The 25,281-nt window shown below is 41.6% G+C and overlaps 1 protein-coding gene across 3 annotated transcripts in view; it reads left to right on the forward strand.

Annotated features, from left to right (window-relative positions):
• The first annotated feature begins 3,427 nt into the window (after window positions 1–3,427).
• The window catches only part of SERHL2 (serine hydrolase like 2), an 89,438-nt gene continuing 67,584 nt past the window's right edge, over window positions 3,428–25,281 (forward strand). For 2 of the 3 annotated variants that reach the window (XM_075182896.1, XM_075182898.1), the window contains exons 1-3: window positions 3,428–3,529; window positions 11,419–11,453; window positions 20,824–20,961. In XM_075182896.1, coding sequence (XP_075038997.1) covers window positions 11,435–11,453; window positions 20,824–20,961 — 157 coding nt within the window. In that variant the 5' untranslated portion in view covers window positions 3,428–3,529; window positions 11,419–11,434. Of the gene's footprint in view, window positions 3,530–4,367; window positions 4,507–11,418; window positions 11,454–20,823; window positions 20,962–25,281 lie in introns of those variants that run through there. The other variant, XM_075182897.1, reaches the window with a different exon arrangement.

Consider the following 25,281-nt stretch of genomic DNA (forward strand, 5'->3'; position numbering starts at 1 on the left):
ATATTAATATATATATCACGCCCGACATTCAGTGAGCAGCGGCAAGGAGAGAGGATGCTGGGTCCCAGGCACCGCTGAATTGGTAAGAAGAAAGAAGAAAAGACAGAAGATATAGAAGAAAGAAGGTCAAGTATGGTAAGTAAAGAAAGGGAGGGGAATGGTGATAGGAAACGGGAATGGTGATAGGAAACGGGAATGGTGATAGGAAACGGGAATGGTGATAGGAAACAGCAATGGAGGGGCATAAGAATGAAGGAGGGGGCAGAGTGAGGATGCAGAGGGGCACAGAGTGTGTGGAGGCAATGCAGGGGCACAAAGTGTGTGGAGATGATGCAGGGGCACAGAGTGTGGCAATGCAGGGGCACAGAGTGTGTGGAGATGATGCAGGGGCACAGAGTGTGTGGAGATGATGCAGGGGCACAGAGTGTGTGGAGGCAATGCAGGGGCACAGAGTGTGTGGAGATGATGCAGGGGCACAGAGCGTGTGGAGATGATGCAGGGGCACAGAGTGTGTGGAGTTGATGCAGGGGCACAGAGTGTGTGGAGGCGATGCAGGGGCACAGAGTGTGTGGAGGCGATGCAGGGGCACAGAGTGTGTGTATGATGATGCAGGGGCACAGAGTGTGTGTATGATAATGCAGGGGCACAGAGAGTGTGGAGATGATGCAGGGGCACAGAGTGTGTGTGTATGATGATGCAGGGGCACAGAGTGTGTGGAGATGATGCAGGGGCACAGTGTGTATGATGATGCAGGGGCACAGAGTGTGTGTATGATGATGCAGGGGCAAAGAGAGTGTGGAGATGATGCAGTGACACAGAGTGTGTGTATGATGATGCAGGGGCACAGAGAGTGTGGAGATGATGCAGGGGCACAGAGTGTGTGGATGTGATGCAGGAGCAGAGTGTGTGGAGGCGATGCAGGGGCACAGATTGTGTGGATGCGATGCAGGGGCACAGTGTGTGGAGGCGATGCAGGGGCACAGAGTGTGTGGATGCGATGCAGGAGCAGAGTGTGTGGAGGCGATGCAGGGGCACAGATTGTGTGGATGCGATGCAGGGGCACAGTGTGTGGAGGCGATGCAGGGGCACAGAGTGTGTGGATGCGATGCAGGGGCACAGATTGTGTGGATGTGATGCAGGGGCACAGATTGTGTGGATGTGATGCAGGGGCACATTGTGTGGAGGCGATGCAGGGGCACAGAGTGTGTGGAGGCGATGCAGGGGCACAGAGTGTGTGGAGGCGATGCAGGGGCACAGAGTGTGTGGAGATGATGCCGGGGCACAGAGTGTGTGGAGATGATGCAGGGGCACAGAGAGTGTGGAGATGATGCAGGGGCACAGAGTGTGTGTATGATGATGCAGGGGCACAGAGAGTGTGGAGATGATGCAGGGGCACAGTGTGTGGAGGCGATGCAGGGGCACAGAGTGTGTGGATGCGATGCAGGGGCACAGATTGTGTGGATGTGATGCAGGGGCACAGATTGTGTGGATGTGATGCAGGGGCACATTGTGTGGAGGCGATGCAGGGGCACAGAGTGTGTGGAGACGATGCAGAGGCACACAGTGTGTGGATGCAGAGGGGCACAGAGTGTGTGGATGCGATGCAGGGGCACAGATTGTGTGGATGTGATGCAGGGGCACAGATTGTGTGGATGTGATGCAGGGGCACATTGTGTGGAGGCGATGCAGGGGCACAGAGTGTGTGGAGGCGATGCAGGGGCACAGAGTGTGTGGATGATGATGCAGGGGCACAGAGTGTGTGGATGACTCTAAGGGTGCCGCAAACTGTAAAAGTTTGGGAACCACTGCCTTAATTTTAGATCTTAGGGGCCCCCCTGTCTTAAGTGCCCCGGGCCCCCCAAAGCCTTAATCCAGCTCTGGTCACAGCTACTTATCGGTGGCGAAAGCAGGAGCTGTGGTGTGCGCGTCATCAGTGTCTTGCCCGACCTAGAAGATATAAAGAACAACAACTCGCCTTCTCGGGGCAGGGAGCGAGAAGGCAACAGGTGATATAAGGCAATACAGTGTCTAGCACCAACATTATAGTTTTAGTCATACTTGCCAACTCTCCCGGAAAGTCCGGGAGACTCCCGAAATTCGGGTCAGTCTCCCGGGCGAGATGGCATTTCTCCCGCATCCCGGATTTCACCGAGAATCGCGTCATTTGACGCGATTCTCTGTGAATCACGCCATTTTGGAGGGCGGGAGGGACGAGGCCAATCGCGGCATTTTGGCCCCGCCCCCGCGACGCAAATTACGTTTTCACGGCGGGCGGGGCCAAAATTACGCAATTGGCCTCTTCCCGCCCCCTCCTGCCCTCCAGTCACGCCCCCTCTCCTGGTTGGCAACTATGGTTTTAGTGTTACCAGTTATTTTATTGCTGCAAGTGTTAGCTGGTGGAGTTGAAGTAGTCATACAACAGTTATCTGCAACCGTTATGCTTTTCTGTGCTGGAGGAGAAGAGGAGTTGTAATAAAGTTTTATCCTGTTTTGAACGGAGATGGCCTGGCACCCTATATTTCATTTGCACTGCACTAGACTCTGCCCACATGTGACAGTGTTAAACACCCGTGTATTCAGTGGGGGTCTTCTGGTATAGGGTGCCAGTACCCATTAGCTAGGGGCAGAAAGTACTGACTGTAATTGCAATATGGCCTACAAGAGTAACCCTTTACACAAGTATGGGGGAGAACATATACAAAGGATTTAATGTGTGGGATTAGGGAATCTGTGAAAAATAGGGGTGTTTTTATGAGACAAATTCAACTTTTTATTGACATTCTGCATTCACATGGCATATAAAACAGCATTCAATCCGTAATAATCTGCCGTAATTCCACATTACAACACTTGTGTAATGGGGTACAGAGGAGCGTATATGCAAAGAATTTAGTGTCTAGGATTAGAGGAACTGGGAGAAATTGAGGGGTTTTCCATGAAATAGGAGCAGTTTTATTGGCATTTCTGCACTCAGGTGGCATACAAAAAAATGTATCATTCCATAGCAAACAGCCGTCATTTTCATGTAATTCCACGTGTAAAAACTTGACCAAGTATTTTAGTAATAAGTGCGTGGAAATATAAGTTACAGGTGCTATATTTTTAAAGAATGCAAAAATGATAGATTTGCTATCATTATAGCGAATTGGCATTCCTTTTAGCAAAAATGGAGCTCCCATTGCTTTAGTACGTATCGACGTCTATTTCTTGCCCATTACACAACTCCTCCAATCCTCTCTCTCTGCTAATAAAGTACACTGTGCATACAGCTTCACCTTATTTGACGAAATTACCTCCTGACAGCTTGAACTCAATATTTGATAGATTGATTGATAGCAAATGAAGTAAATACGGGCCAATCAGCGCGATGGGCGTGCTTGGATTTTCATTCGTTCCTACTGGAGAGGCGGTGAATAACTCAGCGCCACTCATTGTAACTTTATGTGTCTTCTCGGCTTCCTTTATGGGCTTGGAATCGATTCCTGTATTAAGTCCGATTACGTCACGTTCTCGAGAAGGAGTAAAGCCGGTACGTTTGATAATAATAGAGGTCAAACTGCTCCTTCTAATGATCTATACTCTTTGAGGTTTTGTAGTAAATAACTGGCATAAGAATATATCAAATAAGTTCATAACCGGGTGTGTGAGAAAATGTGCAGTGGTATTTCAGCAGCTTTGTTATTCAGAGTTCACACATATCGCCTACTTTTGGAAATAAGTGATCCTCTATCTTTTTGAAGATTCAAATTTAACTAATTTGTACATTTCAGATGAAATAATCACATCCTATCCCCCACCCCTACAATAATTACAAGACCGTTTATTTGTAAAGCTTTTAGTTTTATTTTCTGTATTGTTCAATATTTCAATCTACAATATTTTAAAAGTAAAACTAATATTTTGTGTTCTAAATAGGTAGAACAGTGCATAATATATTGCAAAATACTATTGGCTGTCTACTTTAGATTCAAATGTATGTGGATACTTGAAATATTTGGATATAATAATGGGAATCATCCTATGTTGGGCATAAATCTATTTGCATAGTATAAAATATGCAAGTTTGTACTGCCCACAAAGAAAGTTCTATGTCTGCAATTGTATGCAGACACTTATGCTGGTTATGCTTGAAGAAGCAGCATGGGGGAGGGAAGGGGTTTGCAACCAAGCACAGTAAGGGCGTGTTTGCATAATTGCAAACTGGAGAAGATCTGCATGGAGTGAGATATGCCTGTCAGTGGCCTTATCACTTGCAGGTGCAGGGCCGGCACCACCATTGGACAGCTCTGTGGGGTGGCGGCACTGTGGCTGAGTAAACACATCAATAATTAATTACCAATTCTGCAGACCATTTTTTCTGCATTGCGACGCTGCTGCAGTGCAGCACTGCATTTTAGTTTGTGCTTTGCTCCTGGCGGTGTTATGATGTCACAACGCTGTCAGTGAGAGGAGCCAAGAGCAGTTAAAGAAGCAAAATGCAGAGAAGTGAGAAAAGAAGAAGAGATGGTATGTACAGGCTACAGAAAACAAGGGGGAGGGGGGGAGAGAGAAGGCTACAGAAAATGAGGGGTGGGACAGAGAAGGTTACAGAAATTGGGGGGGAGGTGGAGAGAGAAGGCTACAGAAAATGCAGTGGCGCACACAGGGGGGGGGGTTCTGGATCTCCAGAAACCCCCCCTCTGCTAACTAGGTGCCCACCATAGTGGCACTGTCCTATACAACAGCCACGGTGATAGGACAGCGCTGCCGAAACAGAGCTGCTCTCGTGTGTTTTGGTTTTTTTTGGGGGTTTTTGGAACAGGGTGCTAGAGACAACGAGGGGGGAAAGACTGGAAATATTGGGAAGCTGTGGCTGAATAAAATAGGAGGGGGGAGGGTTACACTCAAAAATCCACACAATTACAGCCTATTGGGCCCTATTTATTAAGCCATAAACCATGCAAAAATGGCTTTTTCCACAGAGTTTAACTATTTTTACGTAACCTAGATACCTAACAAAAGCCTGATACAGGAGGCATCATAGAGGCTACGTTTCTAATTAAACTGCAGTCCCCATAATTTACAATGGGGACTGCGGTCTGGGGCAATTTAACAAGCTCAAAAAAGCCTAGCTTTTCAGAGCTTGACCCTGATGGTGTTAGCCATTCTACCCTATGGGGAGAGCATTGTGGTAGAAGGATGTTTTGCACATACTTCTACAGAATACATTAACACATGCAAATAAATAGAGAAAGGTCTAGATTATCTATTTAGATTCTCTATTTATTTGCATGTGTTAATGTATTGTGTAGATGTAAAATTAATTATACTAATAGACAGCAAAAGAAGTGAGTCAAGTAGTGGGCAAATACTAAAAAAAATGGTTGCTTAAGCATTAAGCTGTTTATTTATTAAAAGCTTGTGGGCAAGAGGGATATGTGTGCGAAAAAAAGCTGGTTAGGACTCCTAGGGCATGGTTGTATGTAGGAGACAAACCGGTGGGCAGGGGGGCATGTGAATAAAGCTGGTGTTATGCGGGTAGCATGTGTGACAAAATCTGGTGGGCAAGGGGTGGCATTTTTGGAAATTGCTAGTGGACAGAAAAAGTTGGTAGGCAGCAGGGGACATGTCAGTGTATAACAGGTGAATGATTTTTTTTGTTTTTTGTTCTGAAATCTAACATTGGAGCCTCCTCTCTAGATATCCTGTGTTTGCTCCTGGGTAGCCGTGAAACCTGGACAGCATTCTGCAGCTGACATCAGGACATCTGGATATTGGTGCATCTGAACTGCAGCCTTACTAGTTAGTCAGGAGTAGGTTAGAGTTATTATTTTTATTTGACAAGTGTCAAGTGTGTGAGAGGCTAGGAAGCGGGAAATGGGGAGAGGAGGGGTGGTAGGGTAAAGCTTTGCCCTGGGGCGCAGAACAAACTTGTACCAGCCCCGTGCAGGTGCCTGTGAGCTGGTGCAAATACATGTTGGTGATGATGATGGTTTGCCAGAACTAGCTAGCTGCTTCTGATTAGCTGATTGCAGATTAACCTCTGAAGGTGATAGGTGCTTTATTTATTGCTTGTGCATATATTATATGATTCTGTAGGCGTATTAAAGAATTCACTTTTTGCTACCTACACAAGAAGAAATATAACTGCTGTATAATAGAAGGTTTTTATTATTTAAATAATACCTAATAGCAAATGCTGTCAAAACAAATGTTAAAAACTTTTCCTTATACTTATAACCTTTTCAGGGACGGGCTGGGGCAGGGGGGCATATGCCCCCTGGACTGGACCAAAAAAGTCTATTTTGGGCCAATCCCTCCCTAGTCTCTATTGGTGGCTGGCCCCTCCACCGGGACCAGCCACCTTCTTCCATTTGCCGCGGTCCGTCCCCCCTCCCTTCCACTATGTGTGGCCGCCTGCCTTGCTGTCACATGGGATGCGCACCACGTGACTGGTGCCGTCCCATGTGTGAATATTACACAGCGCACGGCGCAGATGGAACCAGGTAATTGTGGGGTGGTATATTGTGTGTGTGACTGGGTCAGCATATTGTCTGTGGGGGGGGGGCAGTTGTTTTATGAGGGGACCAGCATATTGTGTGTGTGTGTGTGTGTGTGGGCCAGTATATTTACTATATGTGTGAAAGAAGTGGGGTCTTAATATAATGTGGGAGGTAGTTTATTAATTTGATAATGGAGTTCAGGTAGGGGATAATTATTGGGTGCTATTTTATTTGTGGGGTGATGGTGGGGTAATTTCATTTAATAGGGGGGCTATGAATTTAAGATGGGGTCATTGGACCTTTAATCTAACACTGGGGTGGTTTGGGAGCTATTAATTGAACATGGGGGGTGTTTGGGGAAAATTCGGTCTATTTATTAAATGTGAATATTAAAAATTTAATGCCCGGGATGGTTGTGGGAAATGGTTATATTTATTAAACATAAATGCTATTCAATTTATTGCTGGGGCTGTTTGGAGGGAGGAAAATAGGTTTGTTTAATAAATGTATATGCTATTAATTTAATGTCAGCCTAATTGGAGGGAAAATATCTATTTTTCATATGTGAATACTATTATTTTAATTTTGGGGCTAGAGGGAGGCCTAATAATAAAAAGTGTGTGCTTTATTTATTTAATGTCGGGGCTGGTTGGAGTTTTTCTAAGTTTCATGTACCCATATTTTCCCAAATAGGGCCCCCAACATTCAGGATCCAGACAAGCAGTAACTGATTTAAAGAGAACAGGAGCCACAAGTGGTGACAGTGACAAGAACAGGTAGGAGAGAGCAGGACAGTCTGGCAGCTGTCCTGAATCTGGTGGGACAGTACCGAATTTGGTTGACTGTTTTGCTTAGGACAGTTGGGAGGTATGTCCTACTTCACCGTGTACTGCTCATGAAGGCAGAACTGTGTGCACCTAACAGTAGTGCACACAGTATTGCCTGTGTATTTGTCTAAAATGATAACCATGCTATATCATAGGGGGTTACCCTGTCTAAAGTGCCTATGCCCCCCCAGAGCCTTAATCCAGCTCTGGGCATAAAAATATATATATGGATTAAACAACACTAAAATAGTCTCTTTTTATATAGATAAATATATACTGTAAGAATGGGCCGATACTTATGGGCCAATGTTGTGTGCTTGCCCCCCAGGCTAAAGTCTGCCAGCCGTCTCCTGAACCCGGCTGAGTGTAAGTACACCTGGCACAGATGCAGTTGGTGCAGAGCTGGATGCATCTTGATATGCATTCGACTCAGCAGATGGGTATCATTTTTATGTGCAGCCTTTTAGCGCTTATTTGATTTTTACAGCACAAAACGGAGTTGTGGGCTATGCTGCACTGTTTCCCTGGTGTGGTTTTTTTTTTTTTTTTTTTTTTATTATTATTTTAAGTGGGCTTTGCAACAATACTCTTGTATGATCTTACATTCAGTTTGGAACACAAGAAAATTGGCCACATCCTGTTTGGCTCTGACTGATAAGCTAGATCTTTGGAAGGATCTGTATCCAATCTGGCCGTAGATATTGGTGTCCAAATTGGAGAAATTCAGCGGTTTTTAGTTTGTTTGTTTTTAAATTCTGTTTATTGATTTTAAAGAAGAGAAAACAACAACAATAAGGACATTCAACATATAAACAATTCCATAAATTAAGGCATCACAATATAAATGATAAAATCAGCTTAATTTATCAGAATAAAAATTGGTTAGATATATTGGTCAAAACAGGTATCCTATGTGCATAACGATGAACAATAACAATATTATAATGGAATGTATAGGATTCGTGAGCATCCATAAACGAGAAAAAAATAAAAAATCCAATGGGGTAATAGGGGATATTAACAGGGGATAGTGAAGGAATGGTAGTTGTTTATGCCAGGGTAACATCAGTTTATGTCAATGAGGGTGAGACCCCCAGTTAAAGGACAAATACATATATGGCGGGGGGGGGGGGGAGTGGAGGACCTCTACAACAGGGAAAACAAGCATGTTTACCAATGATCAGAAATCACCAGTGGTCAACAATCGGTAGCTCAACTGCCTACTTACTACCACGTAGTAAATTCAAACACTTAATATTTTGTTGAACATGGGCTTTTAATGATTCAATGTACAATTCCCACTTTTTATTGAACCATATCCTTCCCTTTTCAATATCGGGGAATGTAGCTTTCCTGTCTGAATAAATAATATCTAATATTGCTGTCTGAAGTTCATCCAAGGTTGGAGGAACCGGGGATGTCCATTGTCTTAGGATCAGCTGTTTGGCTACAGTGACCATTATTGTTAGGGTAGGAAGCAACTCAAAGGAGGGTAAAGCATTCTTCCAGGTATCGAAATTAGTGAGGAGGACTGGTTCTCTAGATGCAGTCATGTGTTTTTTGAAACTATGATTAATGAAATCTGTAACTTTATTCCAAAACTTTTTTTATTTTCCTGCATTCCCAATAATTATGGGACCAATCCAGTATTTGCGTTTTACATTTTGGGCATAGCCCCGTCTTCTCCCTAACAATGAAGCGGTGTCTGGCTTGAGTAATGTAAGCCCTGTGAATCGTTTTTAAATGGACCTCCTGAAAAGTTTTAGTCAGAGATTTCCAAGTGGAATTAAGTAAATCAACGAATTAAGGTGTCTGAGACAGTTACGTTTGGGATATCTTTTTGCCAAGCCTCCAAAGCTTGTTTCCAGGTAGGTATAGAGCCTAGGTTTTTAGATGCAGTCCAGAGGGTTTCATGCATATATTTGAGGCATTTAAAGATGATTGTTCAGGGACGGTCTTTCAAATTTTCCCTCTGTGAACCCAATCTGTGTGCTCGTTCAATATGAATTGTTTCTTTGGTGACTCCTAGAATTCGAGGTAGATCTTTAGAAAGAAAGGATAACAAGGCTGGTCCTTTAACCGTTTCGGGTAGGCCTACTAGGAGGAGGTTATTTCTCTTGAATCTCTTTTCCAAGTCGTCTAGTTTGTTTAACATTTGTTTCTGGGTTTTAACTATAGCGGCAGTAGGAGTATTTTGTCATTAAATTTGATGCAAATTTTCTGCAATTTGGAGTTCATTTGTCTGGACTTGTTAAGTAGTTTGTGAAATCTGGTCTTTAAGTTCTTGTATTGTCGCAGTGAATTTGTTCCCTTGTTGTTGCATTAATGGTTCCATTGTTTCTTTGATTGCTCATACAACAGCTTCATATGATAGAGGAGTAGGATGTGTCACTAACTGCCCGAATACGGATTGGGAAGGGGTGTGAGAGTTGGCGTCTGTAGACATTGGAGCATCACACAGGTCTTTATTATACACCCTGATGGATGGGACAATAACGCGTCTACCATTTTTTTTCTTTCATTTTCATTATTTTGTGGTTTGCCAGATGTAGAAGCAATAACAAATTTATCCATTATAGGTGAAAGAGGAGATAAGTTAGTGTTTCAAACAAATCAGGTAAATCCCATCTAGTTCCAGACGGAGAGAGTGTTAACCATCAAAAATTACATTATAGATGTTTTCACACCAATATGAATACATTTTTCAGTTGTAATATTGCAAATATCTACCAGGTGGTATTTTTGATATATGTAGATAACAAATGGGAGATGAGAAAGGGCAGTAAAAACATAATGTCCCATATAAATTTTTTTAACCAGTATTAAAAGTTTTTTTTACTGGTAATTAAATGGTACAGCAGTGTAATTATAATTATGATGTTAAAGGCAGAATAGATGTAGAGATTTGAAATGATGTAGTGCAGTGTAATGTAAAGAATCACCATTGGCGAAATGGCTGCAGATGAATATAAATAAGGATATACATATATGCAGTCTTGCACTCACCAAAATGCCAGTTTAAGCAGATGAGAAAAGACTATTTGCTGTAGTGGTTTTATGGTAATGGGAGTGAGCTATATTTTCAATAGGGTCATGTAATGAGATGCGATTGTAGGTGATATTTGTATGGATGGTGAGGATTAGCGTGTTTCGCTTAGTGATTAGGAGAAATTAATTTATAATATACCTCTTCATATGTCCAGGATCCCACTGATGCTGCGCCATTTATGATGACACTTCCAGTAGTGTATGAAACTGGCAGCTGGTAATGCGAGAGTGTCAGTGGTGTTAAATAGGGCTCTGAGATAAGAGCAGGCCCTAGGAATCAAGGACTTAATTTAGGGTCTTGAGTAAATATATTTGGTTCAGTGGTGTCTAAGTAGTCTAGGGTTCAAACCCGTTGAGCCAAGGCTTCAAGGATCTTTGTAAAGATTGTGTAAAATGACTCCTAGGAAGATAGATACGGAACTAACTGAAGAAACAACTGGCCATTTTGGCTTCCAAGCAACGCCCCCTGGTTATGTTCAACATGTGGATTCCATCACTGCTATTGATAATAGCCACTGGCCAACCGCATTATCACATTGTCAGCCATGAATAGTTCAGATGAATATCAATAATTGTTGGGCATCTATGGTGGTTAGTGGAGCACCACACACACCAGAATTTTGGACCAGTTTTATCTAAATCGACCAAATTGGTTGTAAAAACAATTTTTGCGTGTGTCCACTTTAAAGGTCACTTCATCCCCTCCTTTGAAAACAAATACAAAAGATCAATTACCATGTATACTTGGGGAGTTGGCAGATAAGTGTGGTTTTATGCATAAAATGAAACTAGCATGTTATTTTGTTTGGATGGAGATATTAAAATAAATTTACATACATTAATACATTTATTAATTTATTCCTTAATGTAATTATAAATATACTTTTTTTTAAGAATACACACTGACTAGTAATATGAAAATATGCAGACTGCATGGTGTCCAATTTCTACACTTTGATTGGGACAGAGATTTGTGTAGGTTATAGTCCAGATCAAGAGTCAGTCAAGTACAATGTGATTAAAGATTAACTCCTTACACTTTCTGCTGTTTCATCCTACAGCTCATACTGCAAAGACATGTCTGCTCTGCTAAAAGGTATTTCTCTATGTTAATATTTCTGCTGTGTGTAATAATGTGAACCATGGTATTTATATATCTGCATGGATTGTTGTTGTTCATGACTAAGACAGATCTGTTCATTAGTAACATTTCAATCATGTTTCCTGCATGTGCACTTCTTGTAGAAATGCCATTGAATGAATGAGAAAAGCTCTCATTTCACAGGACTGGCATAATAAATAAATGAGCAGTGTGCCTTTGCCCTCAAATCTTCAACCAGCCACGACCATGGGGTCCCCCTGCCATAATGAAAAATATTATTAGCTAGTAGGCGCAAAGCTGAACGGAGTGGGGAGGTTACGAAAAAAAATTGCACCACACACACAGCAATTGTGGACCCTGTTTTGTCTAAATCAGCCAAAGTGGTTGACAAAATATCCACGTGTGGCCACCTTAGTGGTCATTTCATTCCCCCTTCTGAAAGCAAATACAACAGATCAGTTACCTTATAAACTTAGGGAATAGGCAGATAATACTTTGGTTCCCTGTATAAAATGAAACTAGCATGTTATTTTGTTTGGAGGGAGATTTTAAAGCAAATTTACATACAGTAATGCATTTATTAATTGATTCCTTAATGTAATAAAGTTTTCTTTTTTAAGTATACACAATACCTAGTAATATCAAAATATGCAGATTGCATGGTGATAGGTGACTATAGGTCAGGGGTTGGCAACCTTTTTCTATCGGAGTGCCACCTAAAATCTAGTGAAGCCCAGGTGTGCCAGTTGGGTGTGATATAGAGATAGAGATATATATATATATATATATTATATACACAGCACCGCCGCGGACGCTTCTTTGACAGCGCCACGGCTGCTGTATAGGACAGTGGCCACTTAGTTAGCACAGGGGGGGGGGTTTAGAGACTCAGAAACCCCCCCCTGCGTGCGCCACTGATATATACACATACATACATACATACATACATACATACAGGGCTGCCTAGAGCAATTCATGGCCCCAGTATAGCAACTTCATGTGTCCCCCTTTATAGTCAAGCATGGAAAAAAAAAATGTTGTGCCGCCGCAGAGCAAGTGGTCGTACAATTGGGGGCGTGGCAGTGCATCATTGGGGGCTTGTCTAGCAGGTGAAAAGCACCAGGCCACCCTCTTACAGAAAAATGCATTACTCACACATACCCCCTTGCTCAGCAGCTTTGCTCACATATGTCCCCTCTGCCCACATGCTTTAATCACACTTGCCCCCCCTCTGCCCAGCACCTTTAGTCACACATGCCCCCTCTCCAGCACACCTTCTTACCTTATTCTCTACTGCACAGCATGGGAAGATATCCAGCAGCTCGCCGAGTACCATGTGACCACTGCAGTCACATGACCTGGCGTCTGAAGATACCTGAGCTGAAGGGGATTTAGCTATTACCGATCCCCCCTGCACTCAATAAAAAAAAATAAAAAAAAGTACTTTTAAAATAAAAAATGTATTTTCAAAGATAGGTCTCCAGTGGGGACTCGGGCCACCAAGCAGGCCCGGGCAATTTGTAGCCGCCCCCTTCCCTCTCGGCTATATATATATATATATATATATATATATATATATATATATATATATATCATTTTATGAGGCTAATATCATATTAACAGTAAGGGACCAGCAAAATAACGTTATGCCGCACAGTAGTGCCCCAGTTCACATCATACCTCATAATTGTCCCCAATGCATGCGCAGAAGCTCAGTTTCGGCCATCATTGGCTGCTTTGCTGAAGCAGCTTCAGCGTCGGCGTGCCAGACAAAAGTGGTCCATTCTAGTACTCTGGTGGGCATTACCACCTGGTGTTATTTGGAGAAGAAAAGAAGCTGAAGCCCTACTTATAACTGCCTTCTAACGAGGAGATCTTGTGAGATCCAAGGAGGTATCCCAGCCCAGACATGGTCACAGATCAGCGACTGCAGATCTGTAAAGTATTTGGATGGAATGCTGATAGGAAGTGTCTGATGGGAGGTACAATACTATGGGTAAAATGTTCATCTTGATGATATTTATCCTCCCTAGTCAGGAGAAGTCACAGAATGCAACAGGTCGAGCTCTGAGCTCCATTTAGAGATTAAAGGCACAAAATTTGCCTTGAACAAGTCTTGAGGAGGCTTTGGCGTTGAGTAAACCAAAATATTTGATATGAGTGGAGTGCCAGATGAAGTAAATGTCATGCTCCGTGCCATTCAATGTGACCAGTGGAATTGAGAGATTCAGAGCCACTGATTTAGAATAATATATTTTGAAGTTGTATAAATTGCTAAATATTTAGAATTCTAACCATAATTTTGAAAGGGAAATTGCAGGCTGTCAGGTGCCGTCCCTGTGCTCTTCCATCCGCATAGGGATCGACACCTTCTATGTCACAGGAAGTTGCATCTGGTTGCCAAGCAACTACACATCAGTCCCGGCTGCCCGACGGCTCCCCCTGTAGATACGTGTCCCATTGCTTGGCCAGGGGGACACTACTCTGCAACGGCTGTGGCTGCTGATGTCAGCATTGTTGGCAATCACTTCTCCTCACAAACTATTTAAAGAAGGCTCTGGCACCAGTAGGGTGCAAGAATTAGGTCCCCTAGCTCCAGGCTTTCATGTAGTTCCAGACTTTCCGTCTGACTCCACAATTCCGGATTTGGCTCTCCCTGACACTTCCTTTCGATTCTTCCTTGGGCTCTGTAATAATACTCTTCTAGTATTTGACTTCGACTTGTCTGACTAGTCATTTGGATCTTCCTTGTGTACTGCGCTGTCCACACAGCTTGACCTCAGCTTCCGATTATTTCTATCTATCTCACTGAGTGCCCTACAGGAGAACCGCGACCTGCACATCTCTCCCAGCTAAATCCAAACTCCTTTGCCGGCTTTTGGGGGTCCCTGGTGAAAACCAGAGATGCGTTAGACTTTGTACCTCCAGACAGAGTTGCGCCAAAATGAGCAGATAGCACCATGTTCCTGACACAGGCTTAGTAATAATAGCCAACAGGTCATCTGCAAATAGGGCCAATTTGTGATCTGTTTCGACCCCTACCTGGACACCTGTGAAATCCAGGTTCATCCATATTGAGTTGGCTGGGGCCTCCATACAGAGGATGAAAACCAAAGGGGATAGTGGGCAACCCTGCCTGGTTCCATTCATGGTGTGAAAGGGAGCCATTGATTTTAATTTTGGTTGTGTGGTTCTTATACAAAGAACAGAGTATGTGTAAGCAGGTAGGACCCAATTGAGTGACTAGTGTGAGAAACCTGCCTCAGCTGACACGTCATTAAAAGCCCTAAGGAGTTTTAGCTTTGTCCTAAAGGATTTGTAATAAGTTATGGTGAAACCGCTTGGGCCCGGGCTTTAACTGAAGAGGAGGATGAGATTGCTTCTTCTAGTTCGGACAAAGTAAATGATTTGTTCAAAGTGTCTCTGACTTCTTCCAAGATTTTGGGAAAATTGCACTTACAAAAATAGTGGGCTATTCTTTTTTTTTTTTTTGCGTAATATCTACAGATGTAGAAGGTCAGCGATATTTTAAAGATTAGTATGGAATGGAAGGCATATTGCATTATTGAAATCAGTCTTTACCATTGTACATAATCCCCTGGCTCGGTGAGACAACTTGGTTTGTTTCCCCATTGATAGTATTTATGTTTGCACTGTCTCCAGACTATCTTTGTCCTAACATATTAGATCTTATTAAGGACAAGTCTCTCTTCCATTAGTTCCGCCTTGGTGAGTTTGTAGTTTCCGAATCTTTACATTTTAGCAGTTGTTGCTCTTTAAGTGCTTATATTTTTTAATAAACTGCCTAATTGGACAAGCTTAACCCTAAGGAAGCATTTATGGGTTTCTTGGTCATTATGGACAATATACTAGTCATTCCTGGACTCCAGTTAGGATTTGCATTATGGGTCTTGGAGAAATAAGTTTTTCAGTCTCCACCTTCATTTTCTTGAAGGACCGGTGCTAAAAGATGATGAGAGATAAATGGGAGCGTGGTATAACCAAGACACATGACCTATCCTGGCATACCTTAAGTGCAGATGTCTATGACTGATAAATAGTCTGTCAGGGGCCCACTAGGAATTGATGGATGAATACTTGCCAGTAGTTTGCACTACTGAGCAAAGAGGAGCAGAGTCTAACACGCCCCAGGTGTTCACCAGGGACCCCTGCAAGGAGTTTTGGGCTTTGTTGTGTGAGAAATGTAGGTCGCGGCCCTCAATTTCAGTCGCTGGCGAGGCAGCTGAAGTCAGCAAGAGTAGTCAAGGTAGCCAAAGTCATAACCGGGAATCCAATCAGAATCCGTAAAGAGAAATGATAGTCCAGGATGCCGGGGCCAAAACCATGTGATCCATCAGAATCAGATACCAAAAAGGGGTCAGGAATAGCAAGAGTGAAGCCGGGAATTCTGTAGAACTTATTCAGCATAATTAGTAATGCTGGAGCAGGAACCAATAGGAGATTCAATACTCTTGCAACGACTGACTGCCAGATTCTACCTTATATTGGCAATCCAATTTCCCCAGGTGGTCAGTGACATCATCTGATGACTGACCCCCGATAGGAGAAGGGAAAGCGCATCCCGTTGCCTAGCAACTGATGCACATGTGCAAATTGGAAGCCAGAAAGCAGGGATCACACCTGACAGTACCCCTTACAGATACATTTATCCTTAGCCAGACCTCCTTTCAGAGGAAAGTCTTTCTTGAACTTGGCCAAAAGACGTGGGGTATGCGTCTCCTCTACATTGGCCCAAGACCCTTCTTCAGGACCTTAGCCCTTCCAGTTGACTGGATGCTGCAATTTCTTTTGAATGTTCGGGAATCCAGAATTAGTTCGACCTCAAACTCCTTTCCTAACTGGTTCTTGACAGGAAGGTTCTTTAAATATGTGTTCAGAACTAAAGGTTTCAGCAGGAAAATGTGGAATACATTATGACTCTTGAGTGAAGAAGGTAACTGTATCTTGGAGGTCACGGGATTAGTTACTTGTAAAATGTGAAAGAACTGCGAATTCAATCAGAACCAGAATCAGTAAAGCGAAAGTAGTCCAGAAAGCCGGGGTTAGAGCCAGGTGATCCATCAGAACCAGAATTGGATACCAAAGAGTGTTCAGAAATGGCAAGAGTCAAGCTGGGAAGTTAGTAGAACTTATGCAGCACAGTTAGTAATGCTGGAGTAGGGGCCAACAGGATACTCAATACTCTTGCAAAGACTGACTGTCAGATTTTGCATTATATAGGCAATCCAATTGCCCCAGGTGGTCAATGACATCATCAGACGACTGACCACCAATAGAACAAAATAACTATAATAACCATTGCCTAGCAACAGGTGCGCATGTACAAACCAGCCGAACGGGGAGCCAGAAGTCGCATCCCGTTGCTATGTAACTGACACGCTGACCCAAGACAGAGAAGGTGTCTGTCCCTGTGATAAGGTAGGTAAGCAGGGATGGCGCAGGAATCTATTTCTAGAATAAGCAGAGTAGGGATAAAAGAAAACATTATATTCTCTATCGGTTTGGTGTAGGAAGAGCCACGGATCGGCCAACTGGAAGTTGTGAAAGATGCGTCTTACCTTTCGATGTAAGGATGTCTCAGTATGCCACCAGAGATAGCGACTTGGTTCCAGTGTCCAATTGAGGTTGCCACCCAGGACCACAACACCTTTCAAACGAGACTCCAACATCTCCAAATTCTCAGCAAGAAACACTGCTTAAATTTAGTTGGGAGCATAAAAGTTAATAAAAGAACGTCGACAGTGATAAATTGTACATTTCACCAAGAGCCCCCATCCCCCAAAAGAGTTATGTGATACATCTGTAATTGTCAAGCGCTTAGAGAGCAGAAAGGCAACTCCCTTAGATTTCCTGTTTGGGTTATTACAATAGAAAACATGTGGGTAATTTATACTTCGCAACATAGGGATGAATCCAAGTTTAAAGTGAGTCTCTTGAATAAAGACTGAGTTATTTGTGTGAGAGGCATGCAATACTTGAGATCAATTTTTTTTTTCTTTTTCTTTTTCTAGAAAAATTAAGTCCTTTTTGCATCGATCAAGCAGATCTTTAATGTGTGTTAGGTGGGGCATCAGAACAACTATTCTTGATGGACAGCATATTTTACTACAGCAAACAGAATTACCCATGGTCCCCAAGGACCAAAGTTTAGGGAGAGGTGATGACAAGGGGGTAAAAATATGTTTTAGTGCAGTGTGCACGATGTACTGGAGGTAACCAAGATTGCAAAACGAGACTAACCTATGTTTTGCGTAAATACTTTCAGTAACAATGGAATGCCTTACCTTGTAGTACGGTAAGTTGCAAAGGTTAGTAAGTTACAGAGCTGCATTACTAAATGTTTATCTTTAATTAAAGCTGGATCAGCAGCTCCCGATCAAATTAAGGGTCCTAGACTAGAGTGAGAGCTACACTCAATGACATTGTACCAGCTTCACAATTTAACACTGACCAGCTCAATAAGAGAAGAGATCTCCTCTGAGAAAAGTTTGTAATGCCCTGACCTGAGCCTGAATTGCGGATAAGCCAGAGACTAACAAGATACCTTAAACTAGAACAATACTTGCTCTCTGTTTCAGTGTAACTTTACGAGCACTAAAGTCTAAACGGCAAATGAAGTAGAAATCAACTATACTAAACATGGACTTTGGCTTAAGCGATCTCCCGCCATGGAAACTTTGAAAACAACAGCACAGAATTTCACATAAAGTCCCAAATTAGCAGAGGTAGTAGTTAGTGCAAAGTCAAATCCTTTGGGTTGCCGTGTCTCGAGGCTTTGGGGCTTCTATGTGGATTGTGCCACCTTTCCACCACCTCTCCTGTTGTGGAAGAGAGGGAGGTACAAAGAGAGTACACCAATCTTGCTATTTCTGTAGTGTGACTTTCGGAAGGTCTAAATTAAAACAGAACTGATCAAGGTCTGAGGGATCTTTTAGAAGTACTTGTTTCCTATTGCGGGATGCTTGTAAGCTGAGTAGGAAGTCCCAATGATATTTGACGTTGTGACTCCTCAGCTAATCTGTGAAAGGCTTTATGCTTGTCTGTTGTTGCAAGATGTGCCAGGAGGTCCTGGTACACCTGAATTTTATGCCCATCAAAATCAATCCCATCTAGCTTCCCCACCTTACGAAGAAACGCATCCTTTTGGGAATGATAATGCCGTCTGCATATAATGTCTCTGGGTCACTCGGGGCCTTTAAGACTTTACTCTCTCTGGGCCCTGTCAAATATTATTTGGGCATTGGGATCCTGTTCAAGCTCTTCATTAAAATTTTTATGAAGACTTCCACGATGTCTTGCGGAGGGATATCTTCCGGGATCCTTTTAATTCAGAAATTATTGCGCCTGCCCCCATTGTTAATGTCATATACTCTAGCCCGCAGATCTTACAATTCAGTGGCTTGGCACAAGATGGATTCCTGGATGCTAGTGATACAATCAGCCAAGACAGGTCTGCATGCATTTTAGATACAGCTGATGAAACAGTTTATTGTAATTTCCGCTCTAAGGCCAGAATATCCTGTTTGGTTGACTGGGACTTGATGTTTTGGATAATCTTGCTAATTCTAGTCTTCTCTAATGAAATGGCCTCACAATTAGATTGAGGGGCGCTCTTTTTCTCCATCTGTAAATGTGTGGGCGAAGAGTCAGAAAAAGTGGATGAATTGTCGGTGGGGGGGATTTTTGAGGTATTGTCGCATATCTGTTTGTGGTGAAGGCTAACTTTGCCCATGGAGAGAATGAGTAGCTGACCAATATTGGTTACATCCAGAACAATAAAAGTTATCTGGGTAAGAGCATATGTAGGAACATGTCGGACAATTTCCCTCAGAAACATTTTGGGCCTTAAAGTCTAACGGCTACATTAGAGAAAATATTATGCCCTATTGTTAAACCTTTTCATAGAGATTTTGTGGCTGCATGCAGCAATAACATAAAATGGCCACTTCCCGGCTGAACTACCAGGATCCAGTTGTCCCTCCTTGGTAACGTGACATGCAGGCTTAAATGAAGCATTAGTCACCTTTTTATATTCGACCCTATGTTTCTAGTGCTAGTCAGTGAGTGTCCAGTTTGATTCGTATCACAGAGACATAATCCGTTGTTAAATAGCAATGCTTATCTAACCCAATAAGAAACCGGATTGTATCCAAATGCAGTAGTGTTGCTATGAAAATCTCCCCAATGCAGTAATAAATCGCTGATAATTGTGATCTGTTCTAAATGGTACAGTGGATATTAAAAAGTCCACCCACCCTTATTAAAATTGCAGTTACTTGACGTTTTTGTTGGTTACAATGTCTCCTCATTAAAGGTGTGGGGAAAAAGTCTAATTTAGCTTGATTTTAGGATATACTTCTCAAACACCTGCAGTTTCAATGAGGGTATATAGACTTGTTTATATCCACTGTACCAGTTAACTAACATTAGGCCACTAATACAAGATATCTATTCTTGCAGAGCTTCAGTGAGTTATAGATCAGGCTCCCTCAGTCCAAATTTGATCGTCTAAAAGTTAATAAAATAACCTCCCATGTCTCTTTGCAAGCCATCAAAATTGTCACACGATTTCTGTGGCATTGAATCAGTTTGACATCCATGCAATTGACGCTTCTGCAAATTAAATATATTTAACCCTGTACCCAAAAACCGAAAAGGCACTATCACTCTATCTTTTTAAAAATTTGTTTTTGTCTGCCCACTCCAACATTTGCTTGGATGAACTAAAACATAGCATAAAACATAAACATTGGTTTGGTCATGATTGGACGAAAATCGCCCAGACATTAGTAGCCTAGTTAAGATATTAAATTATATTTAGCAAGTATCCTTATAGAAAAAACTGAAAGCTGTAATCGGATACATTGAAAACTGATTGTAGACAGTTGTTTGGAGCAGTGAGCAATGTTTTTACTTTTTGCAGCAAGCACATTGCTGTGATAAAGTGCAAGCCTGCAAAATGGTGTATGTGGGTCACACTCCATACAGAAACACCCTTATAATATGAAATATGTATGTGTTTGGTCTCACCATCAATATATATCTAGCACAATAAAAATATGCAATATTAGTTCTTATTTTGATCAAAACCTTTAAGCTGCGACCTAGCGTCAGCAGTCCTCATTACTTCAACATGTATCTATGATTCAGATGCTATTGAAATGCAATTAAAATTAACTACATATAAAACATTCCTGCTGGCAGCATTTTGTAGGAAAATACTCTATTTTACATAAATGTTGGTAAATAGTTTCAATACTTCTTGCTGTCAGAATTGATGTTCCAATTTTATGTTAAATGTTATATATATTATATAATTTTTTATTATTATGCCATAAATCAGAATTGCAGTTCAAAGTTCCCTGGGGACACTTAGCAGCCAAAGCCTGGGGTCCATCTGAAGGCCGTCCTGTTCTCTGCCTGCACGGTTGGTTAGATAATGCCAACACATTCGACAGACTCATTCCTTTGCTTCCACAAGGTAAGTTCATAACTTGTAAGCCACTACTAAGGATTAACATTTTGTTTCTGTAGCTCCAACATATTGCACAGCACTTCACAGAAAATTTTGTAATGATTTTACATCAGTCCCTTATTTGTATGTGCTTCTCAGTTAATCCTTTTATCACTGGGGATGTACAAGTCTAGATTGTTGAGTGGTGTATTCAATTCAAATTCTCACTGGGGTAAATTTCTCAGAAAACAGCGGAGATTGTGGAAATAGAAATGGAGAGTAAGACGCATTTTGAAGCCCTGATAGTGCAAGGAACCAATCGGGCAATGAAGTCTTGCAAGACTTTTTTTTATTATACTAAAAGTTTATGTAAAGCAGTGGCGGATCCAGGGGGGGACGATCGCCCCCCCCCCCCCCCCTAGCAGACACTTGCTGCCGACGGCTGCACAGTATGTGCAGGTCCGTCCAGCCGTGACAGGCAGGGACAGTGTGCTGCCCGGCTGCTCTGATTGTGTTTAAAACACAATGAGAGCAGCCGGGCAGTACACTGTTCCTGCCTGTCACGGCTGGACGGACCTGCACATACTGTGCAGCCGTCGGCAGCCTAAACTGTTAGAAAGGGGCAGGGCCTAAATCGCCACCCCTAAATCGCCCCGGGTACAGTAGTTTTTTAGATCCGCCCCTGATGTAAAGCAATCAAATCCGATAATACATTTTGTATTTGCATTGTTTAGTCATAGACATGTCTATGACTGGAAAGTTCTTGTGTGCAGACTGTCCCAGAAATAGAACCACAAAATTCTTTCAATTAGAGGTAAAGGGAAGTCTCTGGTTAAAATAAACAGACACAGGTGCAGATGCAAATCAACCTACTCTTAGACTGGAGGCCCAGAAGACCTGGAAGGGGCCTGATGAATTGAGCCTGCCCTCTCTCTATTCATAACCCCAAGAACCCATAGCACTTTATTTTTTACAGCTGAGAAACACACTGGAATAAGTACTTGCCTGTATATCTCAGCATTAAGGACACCATTGATCCTGAGCAAATCCCCAACTCTATCTGCTGAAATGCAGTCCCACCATGCTTCACTGTTGCTACAGACACTCATTATTGTACACCTCTGCTGTTTGCAAGCATTCTTACTTTGCAGCATTTTGTCCACACCTGTGTGTGCGCGCGTGTGTGTGTGTGTGTATGTATATATATGTGTGTGTGTGTGTATGTGTATATATGTGTGTATATGTATATATATATATATATATATATATATATATATATATATATATATATATATATATATATATATATATATATATATTTTATATTTTTTAGTTTTTCATGGGTAGAAACTGCTATACAATATCGCGTATAAATGTTATATAGGCTCGCTAATCTTGAAAAACTCTTTTTTTCCTGATAGCCCTTATCTGCAAATTGATAAATAGACAAATGTAACTTTAAAATATCAGGTATTGATTAAGAAATATATAGGGTATGGAAAAATATTTTAACATACCTTCTTCAAGCAAAACAAGTAAATCTGAACAACTGCAAACACCAGTATCACATTACAATGTTTCTCTTTTCCCCCGGCCATACTTCAGCTATATTTTACACATCAAGTAGTATACAATCTGAATCTGATTTTGGTATTTCTGTAGCAGAAATGGCCACAGAAGTAAGACACATAATAACTACTTTATTAGATCAAAAACTTTATAATGCTTCAAATATCTATTAATACCTTGATTGAACATCTAGAATCCAATACCAAGCTATCTTTGAGACCGAACAGAGGATCAGTAATACAGATGATAAAATATTGCCTATGCAAAATACAATTGAGATGCAACAAAACTCTATTATATCATTAACTGAAAAAGTAGACTATTTAGAAAACCGTTATCGACTGAATAATTTGCGCTTTATTGATATTCCGGAAGAAGTGAAAGACCCTGATTTGTTGGAGTATCTTAGTTAAGACCTTATACATGCTTTAAATATTTCTCATTGATTAGGACCAGAAAATATCCCTCCGAAAAATGTTAATTGCCCTACACATGGTATAGCAAAATTCCTTAATTTACAAGTTAAAGAGAATATTCTTGCTGCATATAGGAAATCTAAATCTATAATTGTGAGAGACGTTAAGATCCTTATATTTCAAGATTTCGCTGTGACAGTTTGATGATAAACTTATTTTCTTTCAAGATTCTGTCCTGGCTAGAAAACATCCACATTTGTTACAGAAAGTACCATACAAACCATTAAAACAAGATGTATTGTTTTAAAATATATACTATGAATGTAGTTCTACTTATGAATGTATTTATTTTTTTTTTTTCATTGTTTAGAAACCGTAGCATTCAAGTATATCAGTTGGAGAAAAGGTTGAAAATGGTGGAACTCATTGATAATTATTAAATATGCACAGGATATGAAAAGTTTAAATGTTGTTGTTGAATTAAATATAGGAATGTGCTTTCATTTGAGTGTCGGGCTCCGACGTGGCCCTGTTGTGTTACTAGGGAATTCGTAGAGCTGGGGCGAATTTCCTTCTCATTATAAAATGGAAAGACTTTATGGTCAGATTTGTAAATGAGAAGTAATGACAGCCATTACTGTATCTCATAAAACTACATTAAGGTCAACAGCCTCTCGTATAAGGATTCTGTCATACCTGTTAATACCCCAAATAAAAGATGTAGAATACTTACACATCTAAAAACTTTTCACACAGATGTGGGTCTCCTACAGGAGACACATTGGAAAACTTTCACAAAACCCTTCTCTTAAAAGCAGTTGGATTGAGGAATGGATATCGATTTCATTTACGAGTAAAAAGAGAGTAGTTGCCATCCTCTTGGGGAAAACGGCTACAATATGTAAAAGGTGAGGTTATCCAAGATGTTGAGGGGAAATATGTTTTGGTGGATATATAACAGGTCTGCCCCAAAAAAATTTTGGACAGCTGTTTTGGTTTCGTTGACTGATTCTTACGTTTTTTGGTGCGCTGAATCCAAAAATGACAGCCATTTTGTCCTGGGACGTCAGGTTTTCAAACAAACGGGTGGTCATCGTTTAAAAAAATCTCTTAATGCAAATATATTTTATTTACATGAAAAATATTAATTCATTTGCACAGGTGACAACAAAATTAACACCACACTCCAGCAGATTGCTTGTGAAATCGTCTTTTTTTTTAAACTCTAAACTTCTTTTTGAGCTTTTCCTCTTGTAGGTGGCTTCCGGAAGATCCCTGTACAACATCCAGCTGTAGTCAGCCATCATCGTAATACTCCATTTACCTTGATACCTTCTTTCCATGTCTTTTTTCTATCTTGATGGAAACGTTCTCCCTGCTCTTCACTCACTGCTCCCAAATTTTCAGAAAAATAGTCAAGGTGTGAGTTGAGAAAATGGACTTTTAAGCTCATGGAGCAACCAAGCTTGTAAAATGCATTCAACATTGTTTCCACCATTTCCTTGTAATTTGGGTCCTTTTGGCTTCCCAAAAAGTTTTTTATGACCACAGTAAAGGCAACCCAAGCTTCTTTTTGAGTTGAAGTCATTAAACTGATGAAGTCTTTGTCGGATATGAGTTTTTTAATATCCAGGCCAACAAAAACCCCCTCTTTCAGTTTAAATCTTTTAAATCCCCACATACCAACCAGTTTTGGTTTTGATAACCCACTTTCTTGAGTACCAACTCCAAGTTCTCATAAGTCTCCTTCAAGTACACCGAATGAGCAACAGGAATGGATGCATAACGGCCACCATTGTGAAGTAAAACTGCTTTTAAGCTTCTTTTGGAATCAGCTTCTTTTGGAGTCATTGAAAAGCTTCCATTCAGAAGAATCATATTGAATGTGGAACTGAGTCATCAACCCCTCTAAATCAGAGGAAAACACCAAATTGCCCTCATGAAAAAAGTAAGACAGTCTTTTTCCCGATGTCTGTACTATGCAAAAGATGTAGCTTCCATCAACAAATTTTTGCTTTTAAGTCTAGAACCAAGTAATTCAGTAGATTTCTTAGGTAGATCTAGGTCTCTCACCAAATCATTGCGTTCCTCTTGCGAGAAAAGTTTTGGTTCGTCAACTTCAACATCTGAAGAACTTGATCCATCTTCAGGCTGAGGTACAGTTGCATTCTCGATTGGCCAATTGACTTCATTCAGGTTTGTAGGAGGGTCGGGCACAGGGACGTCTGGACCATGGGGAATGGGACGAATAGCAGAAGGAAGATTGGATTACGTGATGGTGCACTTCCACTTTGAATTGTACCCCTTCACATCACAGGAACAGAAATAACAATCATCACTATGATTCTTTTGCTCGCGCCAC

Source organism: Mixophyes fleayi, chromosome 8 (genome assembly GCF_038048845.1).
Source record: "Mixophyes fleayi isolate aMixFle1 chromosome 8, aMixFle1.hap1, whole genome shotgun sequence".
Lineage (NCBI taxonomy): Eukaryota > Metazoa > Chordata > Amphibia > Anura > Limnodynastidae > Mixophyes > Mixophyes fleayi.